Raw genomic sequence first — 10,226 nt, forward strand, 5'->3', positions numbered from 1 at the left:
ACTTCAGTATTCATAATAAAGTAATAAAGAAAAACTAATCGAACCAATAAAGGTTTATTTGAGTTTTGAGGTTTTTTTGTGGCACTTGTGGCTGCAGCTACACCTGCAGAATTCAGAATAAAACAGAATTCAGACAAAAAACTGAATTTAGAATAAAACAGAATTCTAACCTTATCCCCATCCATCACCTCCATGCTCAGGCCCAACACAGAGAGTCCAACAGCTGAATGCTCATCTATATTCCCACTGAACGTGTTCTGAATAACACAGGCCTCAGTGCAATCGTAAAAATCTGGTTTATTGTCGTTTACGTCCCCGATGGTGATCTGAATTTCACTGGTTGCAAATGCATTGACACCAAGCACATTCAGTATGGACTCCTCTGCCTAAGGAAGAGTGTTCAGTTACTCGCATGCATGGTAGTGAATGGAAAACTCATCATCGCCAAAGACAGGAGAAAAGCTGTGGCAGGCACCTTTATTTCTAGAGTGATGACTCCATCTGATTCCAAATACTGCTCCCGATCAAATGGTGCTTGGACAGATATGACGCCACTATCCATATCGATTTGGAACAGGCCAGTTGCAGAGTCGCCTGAGAGAGGAGGGAATGACTGAGGAAAACGTAGGGGAGCATCCTACTGTAGTGGGCACCCACTTACTAGGGCTGGGCAGTTATTCGAAAATGAACAGATACCGTAATTTCTGATCAAATACTGTCCTAAATGAATTTATCATGACAAATTATGCATGTCAGGTTGTGATTACATTACAAAAATGCATAATGATTTTAAGTATTGATGTCCTTTAAACAGATTAGGATATTTGCCTGGCACTTATGTTCCCAAATATATCAAAGTGGTATTTTGAAACTTGCCAATACAAGAAAACTTCTATTGGATTTATTCTCACCAAGGTAAATCTGTAAATTAAATTAAATTAAAGTAAATCATAAAATGTATTTTAGGTCATTTTGCCCAGCCCAGCTATGCAGCAATACAACAGCTCTTCCTTTAACAATACAACATTTTACAGGTCATTCATGACAATGCAATGATTGAGTGATAATTCTCTCACTTGTAATGCTGTACTTTATCGGTGAGCTGATGCCTGTGTCAGGGTCTCTGGCTTGCACTTTAAAGACCGATATACCCTGGTTGGCAAGAGGGGCAGAGACGACATCTTTTTCAAGCAGATCTTTTTTAAATAAAACTTTGTCATTACTGTTTTTTTTTTTTTAGGGATTGTTTTGCCAAACAGGAGGGTAATGGTTGGGACATTTATCATCATCGTAATTTTCACGGAATACACAAAACATTCAGTCACTCACCGCAGGAGTTCTTTCCTCCACAGTGGCAGTGCTGGGGAGATTCACGAACAGAGGGTCTATATCTGGGACATCCTCCACATTAACAAAGATGAAGACTGAGCTTGACTGAATAACATGCTGTCCTTCAAGTATCCCACCACCATCCTTGAAAGAAAAAAATAATTTAAAGCAAATAGGCATGACTGCATCTCTTTTCCTAGAAATACTGTAGCTCTACATGACTAGGCATACCTGATTCTTTTTCTAGTCATGTGCATAAAAAAACATGTGTATATATTGAGCACGTGTGAACCATATATGAATCTATCAAGCCACATACACATGTTAAGGCATTTGTGGCCGAGAAGGTATTTAACATGTTTTAAATATATTCACACTATATCTTACAGAATAATTGTACAGTACATTTTTAATGCATGGATCATTCTAGTAAGACATCAGAAAACTGAAAATGAACGGACAGGGTGGGGTAACATCTTCACATTTACCATTGCAGTGACATTTAACTGATAGAAAGTGCTTTTCTCTGTGAAGCTCAGTCCTCCCATCAGTGTGATAGCCCCAGTTCTTTCCTCGATTTCAAAGAGACCTGCTCCATCACTTGGTGTGACCTTTGGGATTAGTCACAATTATCATTTTCTGTGACTTTTATTTGATAGGATCAAACTGATTGCAATTAGGTCTTACATCATCTTTCATAAATATTCCTTACCCCAGACATATAATAGCCCACATATCCAGAAGTTCCATCATCAGCATCTTTTGCGGACACTCTTAAAACAGTGGTCCCTAGGGCTGCATTCTGTTGGGGGGGATTATCAACAGATTTAGACAACCTCACACTCACAAAGGATAAACACTATTGTGGCGATCATTCCAACACCTTTACTGTGCTAATCATCAGGGATCAACATTAACTGTATGATGGTATGATGCATGAATGAATAACCTCACAGACAGACAGACAGACAGACAGACAGACAGACAGACAGACAGACAGAGAAAGACAGGTAGATAGATAGATAGATAGACATGAGTTGAGAGACAAGTTGATGAGAGACAGACAGATATACAAAAAAATAGAATCACTTACCTCTGGAATTTTGGCATTATATGGTGTCCCTTGGAATACAGGCTGGTTGTCATTAGCATCTTTTAATATTACAGTAACTGGTTTTTGCACCTGAAAATACATAAAAGCATTAGAAAAGGGAAAAAAGAGCCTCATACTCTCTGGAAGAGAATAAAAAAAGATGCTAAATGAAGACTTACATCTGTGAAATAACCATCACTGACTACTAGCATTAACGTGTGTACTTCCTGCCCCTAAAGGGAACAGAAGAGTTTTAAAACAGCATTAAAACACATAATATAAAATCAATGACCACAGATGGTTTTGTAAAGTTTAAACTTTGTTCCCATATAAAAGTAGTTGCCGATAAACTAACCTCTCTGTCCAGTGGAGACCTGACTGTTACCTCTCCTGTCGTCGGGTTAGGCTGGAAAAAGGCTGACACAGATTTAAAACTGTATGTCAGTGGTTCCCCTTCAGGATCCGTTGCAGTAATCATAAATGCACGATGACCTGTTCAGAGAAAACACTTGGACCACGATGCAAACCACATAAAGTATACTGAGTACAAAGAATGCCATTACAAGACTGCAGCAGATTCAGAAACACATACGCACCTACAGGGGTGTCCTCACGAACATCAATGGTAACATCTGTCGTGATTTCTGGGGGCGAATTACTGTGGGCTGGAGTAACAAACGAGTCAATAACAACAAACTAACTAACAAAAACAAACTAACTGGGAACCAACTACTTACATTATTATCTCAATTTCCTGGGGATCGTGATCAAGCAGTTCAAATGTATGTTCTTCAGCCTAACCCATTCCGGCAAATCTGTATAATAAAAAATTGATAAGAAACCCAACTCACCTTTGGCAGTTAAAGTCACTAGGACAAGAAAGGAAATGATCGTCACCCGCCCCATTTCCGTGTGTAGCACTCTGGACGCATAATAGAATGGAAAGTAAGTTATCATGACCATTTTACACATTATGTTTCAATTATTTCACTCAATCATATTAATCAGTTATTACATTTCAAATATTTAACACCATTATTTCATTATGTTTTAGTAAACTAGTAAACTTCATCCAACAGTTTTCTCAGAAGACATGTCTACTATGTCAACTAATACTACTATGATTTAAAAAAACTTTCCTTTGAAGTCCTGTTAAACTGAATCATGATAAGAGGCTAAAACATACCCTTTGTTTGCAGTACTTAACAGCTGATTTAGTCTCAGATATGTTTTCAATATTCTCATCAATCACACACACAACCTCAGTCAGTAATGAACATTTTCAAATACTGATAAAACAGATAAAGACAGACAAAAACCCCAAAAAGAGGCACACGGTTTTTCTTTACCTGGGAAACGAGAGTTATATGAGAGACGTACCTGACAGTGCACTCTATAACATTCGGGACAGATGCCTTCTGGTGAATAAGGAGAGACTATAGGTAGAAGAGGACCTTTGGCTGGTACCACCCTGCCGTTTACAGCCGGGAGAGTATAAAAGTAAATCATTAACACTGTGTGTGCCTTGATTGAGCCTCTTCACTTTCTTATACGCACTGAAAAGCAGCTCAGCAGCGGCATGGCAGCACTCCTAAATTTCCCTCGGGAATCATAAAGTATCTATCTATCCATCTATCTATCTATCTATCTATCTATCTATCTATCTATCTATCTATCTATGGTTCTGACTGAGCTAAAGACCAAGCAGAAGGGTTTTATTACTTTTATTCCTTTTATCATGATTTTAGTAATCCATGAAGCCTATCGGAACATCAGGTTCTGATACGATGTTGATTTTATTTTTTTTACTCCATGTATTGCTCTTGCTGCTTACTTTTCAGAATCAGAATCAGAATCGTGTTTATTGGCCAAATACATTTTCACATACAAGGATTTTTTTCTGGGTTTCGTGGCTCTCAATGTACTTACACTGAAAACATACAGTATAACACAACAGTTTAGCATAAAAAAAATGAATATATATAATATAATAATGAAATATAATAATTTGTCAACTGTTCATTAGAGGGACGGCAAGGGGGAAGAAATTGTTCCTGTGTCTGGCGGTTTTGGTGTACAGAGATCTGTAGCGCCTGCCAGAGGGGAGGAGTTGGAACAGATTATGTCCAGGGTGTGAGGGGTCTGCAATGATTTTCACTTCCCGTTTCCTGGCTCTGGAGGTGTACAGGTCCTGGATGGTGGGCAGGTCGGCACCAATAATCATTTCTGCAGACCTGACTGTCCGTTGTAGTCTGTTCCTGTCCAGTTGAGTGGCCGATCCAAACCAGACAGTGATGGATGTGCAGAGAACAGACTCAATGACTGCAGTGTAAAACTGGATCAGCAGCTCCTGAGGCAGGTTGTACTTCCTGAGCTGGCGCAGGAAGTACATCCTCTGCTGGGCCTTTTTGATGACTGTTTTGATGTTTGGCTCCCACTTCAGGTTCTCAGAGATTGTGGAACCCAGAAACCTGAAGGATTCCACATCAGACACAGTGCTGTTCAGTATGGTGAGGGGGGGCAGTGATGGGGGGCTCCTCCTGAAGTCCACTATCATCTCCACAGTTTTGAGCGAGTTCAACTCCAGGTTGTAGCGACTGCACCACAGGGCCAGCTGTTCAACTTTCCTCCTGTATGCAGACTCATCTCCATCTCGGATGAGGCCGATGGCTGTTGTGTCGTCTGCAAATTTCAGGAGCTGAACAGACGGGTCTCCTGAGGTGCAGTCGTTTGTGTACAGGTAGAAGAGTAGTGGGGAGAGCACATATCCCTGGGGGGCACCAGTGCTGACAGTCCGGGTGCTGGATGTAATTTCTCCCAGCCTCACCTTCTGCTTCCTTTCTATGAGGAGTTTTGTAATCCACTGACAGGTGGAGGCAGGCACAATGAGCTGGGTGAGTTTGGTGAGGAGGACTTCTGGGATGATGGTGTTGAACGCCGAGCTGAAGTCCACAAACAGCATCCTTGCATACGTCCCTGGGGAGTCGAGGTGTTGCAGGATGTAGTGCAGTCCCATGTTAACTGCATCATCCACTGACCTATTAGCCCGGTAGGCAAACTGCAGAGGGTCCAGCAGGGGGCCTGTGATGACCTTCAGGTGGGACAACACCAGTCTCTCGAAGGACTTCATGACCACAGACGTCAGGGCGACGGGCCTGTAGTCATTCAGTCCAGCGATGGAGGGTTTTGTTGGGAACCGGGAGGATGGTGGAGTGTTTGAAGCAGGAGGGGACTTCACACAGCTCCAGAGATCTGTTGAAGATCCGTGTGAAGATGGGGGCCAGCTGGTCAGCACAGACTTTTAGACAGAAGGGTGTTTTATTGATTTTATGTAAAGCACTTTAAACTTCAACTCGTGTGAAAAATGTGCTATATAAATAAAGTCTTACTTACTTACTTAGTTGATTGAGCCTCTTCACTTTCTTATACACACTGAAAAGCAGCTTAGCAGTGGCATGGCATCTGCTTCTAAAGCGGTGTGGCACACGAGCAAGAGAGTTCCCCCTTCAGAGCTCATCCACTGCAGTCGGCACAGTCTGCGCCCACAACATACAGTACATGAGATGTTACATGTTTCCTTCCAGGGATCTACGTCCAAATGTCCTTACCAAGAGTGTCTGATATGTTGCTCGTGCCTTGTCATCCAACTTGAACCTGAAAAACATGCACGTACAAAAAACACACAGACATACACTGACACACAACGAAGCAGGAGACTAACTGCATTAACTCTCTTTCTCGTTCTCGTAGACTGGCATGACAAAGAGGACAACATGCACGCTACAGTGCACCCCGTGGAGCCTCAAACCAAGAAGTGGTGGCCATAGAAGGCTCCGAGGGGGCTGGGGAGGGCTTCATTGTAGTGGCCAGCCTCACATCAACAAGTGAAGTGGAGAGGCCCCAAATAGTTGGCTCCAGCTCCGTGGAAACTGGCAGAGACGGTGTGTCTAATGTCCAGCATGAACAAGCTGAGGTGCACTATGGTAGCAAAGAGTCTGCTGATCCCATTGACAGCAAGAGTTCAGGTTGTTTACAGAAAGCCCAGTCTGAGGTTCAACAGCCCACGGAAGCAAACAGCCCACTCAAGGGTGATCTGAACACAGACCCCAGCAATCAATGTTCTGAAAAGTCCATTCACACAGATGCTAAGCCCACTGTCTCTGGTAATGCCACTAAGAATAAAGATGTGGAGCCACTGTCTAGCACAAACAAGACCCAGAGCAGTGAATCGACGGAACGCCTCCAGAAAGTCAAGACGCTGGATCTCTCCAGTGGCGGGTTTAGTTCGTCTCTCGGCAAGACGGTGCAGATGCAGTCCAGTCTGGAGGTGGCGTGCCACTCTGTGGCCACCAGTCCCATGACTCCACCTGAAGGCTCTGCTGCATTTCTTTTCCCATACTCCTCAGCCAAAACAGGCATGGTCAGTGCCAACACTGCAGAGAAGGAGTTCAAATCAGTGGCAACTGCCCCGATGAGTCCCCAGAACTTAACTGCCCCAGAAGCTATACCCGAAGCTCGCAGTGCTGGGGTGGAGATGAGATCGGTAGCAACTGCCCCGATGAGTCCACTGAATTAAACTGCCCCAGAATCCATCCCGGAGGCTTGCACAGCTGGGGTAATGATGCGATCAGTGGCATCTGCCCCGATGAGCCCCCAGAGCTTAACTGCCCCAGAGGCCATACCCGATGCCAGTGGCGGTGCGTCAATACAGGGCGCAAGGGCGCCGCCCCTCCTAAAATTTTTAGATGAAAAAAAAAAAAAACATTATATACCAAACAATTAAAATAAGAAATGTACTGTGTTAACGCGTTGAATGTGTGTGGGAGACCGTAAGCCCCTGTCAACAACCACTTAAATGTGACCAAATATAATATATTGCCATTCGTTATCACTGAGATAAGCCCCTCCTCCCTGGAGGGGCGCCGGCCAAATGGAAGTCAATGGGAGCTCTCATACTTTTCACATACATTTGAGCAAGGACAGCTTCTCATTGGCGGATGAAAGTTCGATCCTGGGGCGCAAAATTTTGCGCCCTAACCAATGACATCGTTTCTTATTTCAACGCGACTGGACTATTCGTCGAATCAGAGACCTTTATCATTCCCTCACATCCCATATAAATCTCACGTATCTACGAGAGCAACATAGCTAGCAGAGACTTTGATTCTGTGAGTATGGCGACTGAAAACTCTGTGGTATCTCTTTGTGAAACACCTTTCAACGACGATCAGATGTCGATAAGAAGAGACTGAAAGACATGGCACCCGAACGTCCGGATTTAAAAATGCAGCAGCAGAGCATCGACCGCGGGAGGATGTACACCCGTAGATCCTCCTCGAGCCTGTATGCTAACTGGAGCTGGTTAGCTGGTTGTTCAGTGAGTGATGCGTTTTTTTGTTTTCCCTGCCTGTTGTTCCAAAGTCCTGGGACTGAAACAATCTGGACTGCAACGGGGATGAGGGATCTAAAGCACTTCAACAATAAATGTAAGAAGCACAAATCTTGCCGCAGCCATCTAACTAACAGCCTGAAGCTGAGCCTCTTTGGAAGACTGAGTATAGCAAAAAAGCAGCTCGACGAAGGGTACCGAATTGGCATTCGAAAACACAATGAAGAAGTAAGGAAAAACAGACACATTCTCTCAAGAATAATAGACTGTGTGAAGTTCTGTGGTGCGTTTGAGTTGGCCCTGCGTGGTCATGATGAGAGCGAGAACTCGGATAACCCAGGGATATTCCGTGGCTTGGTGGATGTCGTTGCCCCACTTGACAGTGCACTGAAAGAGCATCTTGAGAGCGCGACTGTGTTTAAGGGAACATCCAAAACAGTCCAGAATGAACTTCTTGACTGTATGCTGGCTGTTGTGAGGGAAAAGTTATTGAGAGATTTGCCAACTTGAACGAGAGGAGGGCTAAATTTCTTTACAAGTAGTGGGGCCTACTCTTGTCAAACACCCAATGTAAAATGTGATGTCTCTTTCTGAATCTTTTGTGCTCTAAACCTCTTTCATGTGAGAGTGTGGGCACCTGTTTTATTCTGTAAACCTCTGAAACCATTCTGCTCTGAACCTCTCATGCCCAAAGTTACAGTTTGTTGATGGTTGTTCTTGGATAGTGTTGAGCACTGTGTGTTCTTGAAATAAAGCTTTGTTTCTTCTCATTGTGGAGTGCTATTTTAACCGCGCAGCCCAACTGCGCCCCACCCCCAAAAAAAATTCACCAGCCGCCACTGCCCGATGCCCACACAGCTGGGGTAATGATGCAATCAGTGGCAACTGCCCCAATGAGCCCCCAGAACTTAACTGCCCCAGAGGCCATCCCCGAGGCATGTAAAGTTGGGAGTGTGAAGACACGTGTGAGCTTGGAGGTCATGTGTCACTCAGTAGCAACAAGTCCTATGACACCACCGGAAGGTTCTGCAGTTTTCCTCTTCCCATCCTCAAAGCATGTGGAGTTAAGATCGGTGGCAACTGCCCCCATGAGTCCTCAAGGCCTAACTGCCCCGGAGGCAATCCCAGAGGCTTGCACAGCTGGTGCGGAACAGACCGCCCCAGAATTCCTGCCCGAGCCCCGGGAGTTGGAGGAAGACTTCCTGTAGTGGGTCTCATCGTTCTTGGTGATGAGACCCACCAGAGTTGTGTCGTCCGCAAACTTCACCATGTGATTGGTACTGTGGGTTGTTGTGCAGTCGGCAGGGTGAAGAGCAGGGGACTGAGCACACAGCCTTGTGGGGCCCCTGTGCTGAGCTGAGTTCTTGAACATTTAGAACTATGTGTCTTAGCAAACTACATGTTAATACAACTTTCTGACGCCATTTTATTGATTCCGTCTAGAACCAGAAAGACATGTCTGTCAACAAACACTTTAAAAGAAGCTAGAATTTCTCATTGCTTCATATTTTTGTCTTTGGATTAGATTTGAAACTGAGAGACAGAGAAGAAACCAATCAAATCAATGAGCGACCCAAGAGCAAAGAATGTCCTATTTCATACGTGTGGAAAACAGGAAGTTCTCAAAACTTACAATAGAAATATCTTGCTCATGTTGATAGCTCAATGTGAATCAAGTAAGGTCCATACCTGCTTCATTTTGAAAGAAAGAGCATTCTGTTCTTTTCAACACCATCACATGGTACACTGTGTACACAGCATACTCAGCCGCCCAGTGGCCCACCAGCACAGTAGAGGAGTTCAAATGCTAGTCATCAGCTTTGATATCAAAGCTATTTTGTTTCCCTGAGCACCATGACATTTTACAGAATTCAAGTGAGGATTTGTGCCGATGTGCTCCGATGTAATTGCATCCAGCCCAGCAGTAGTTGGCTTCATCGTATATGTGGATATTTTGTGATGCTGCAGATGTTACATTTGGTGCAATGTATTTGTGCATATGATTACATTTCGGATAAAAAAAGAGTATAGGGAAATAATGGAAGGCAGTTTATTGGACAAATATCATGTACTGTATGTGTTGACATATATACACATATGTACATTTGATTCTTATTGTACAGAGAGAAATGAGCCCCTGATTTCACTTGCACACAGTGGCACCCATTCAATCTGTTAGATGCATATGATTCGCATTCATAACGGATCAAGTGGAAACTGAATAGGTTCAACTTAACAGTTCACTTGCACACAGTCAAGTCACAATTCACAGTCATAGTGAATCAAAGCCCACGTTTAAAACGTGACATGATTTGACCAAACTGCTGTGGCACTGAGATTTAATCAAACCTTAGCTGTAAAATTCCTTTTTTCTACTGTCATATTTGTTTGCTGTATATCTGTATTTCAAAATCA

The 10,226-nt window shown here is 43.4% G+C and overlaps 1 protein-coding gene across 2 annotated transcripts; it reads right to left on the minus strand.

The window, feature by feature from the left end:
- Positions 1 to 179: 179 nt before the first annotated feature.
- LOC116225145 (cadherin-related family member 2-like) lies at positions 180 to 3,906 on the minus strand. Of its 2 annotated transcripts, XM_031586866.1 has the most exons (11): positions 3,803 to 3,906; positions 3,274 to 3,344; positions 3,019 to 3,087; positions 2,778 to 2,914; positions 2,602 to 2,655; positions 2,423 to 2,512; positions 2,042 to 2,131; positions 1,818 to 1,940; positions 1,330 to 1,473; positions 476 to 1,152; positions 180 to 386 (listed from the first exon to the last, which is right to left on the minus strand). In XM_031586866.1, the coding sequence occupies exons 2-10, from the start codon at positions 3,326 to 3,328 to the stop codon at positions 1,036 to 1,038; spliced, it is 879 nt and encodes a 292-aa protein (XP_031442726.1). In that variant the 5' UTR covers positions 3,329 to 3,344; positions 3,803 to 3,906; the 3' UTR covers positions 180 to 386; positions 476 to 1,035. The 2 variants fall into 2 exon arrangements, with proteins under 2 accessions (XP_031442726.1, XP_031442727.1); XM_031586867.1 differs by lacking the exons at positions 3,274 to 3,344; positions 3,803 to 3,906 and adding an exon at positions 3,160 to 3,243.
- Positions 3,907 to 10,226: the final 6,320 nt, after the last annotated feature.

This window comes from Clupea harengus, chromosome 20 (assembly GCF_900700415.2).
Source record: "Clupea harengus chromosome 20, Ch_v2.0.2, whole genome shotgun sequence".
NCBI classification, from domain to species: domain Eukaryota; kingdom Metazoa; phylum Chordata; class Actinopteri; order Clupeiformes; family Clupeidae; genus Clupea; species Clupea harengus.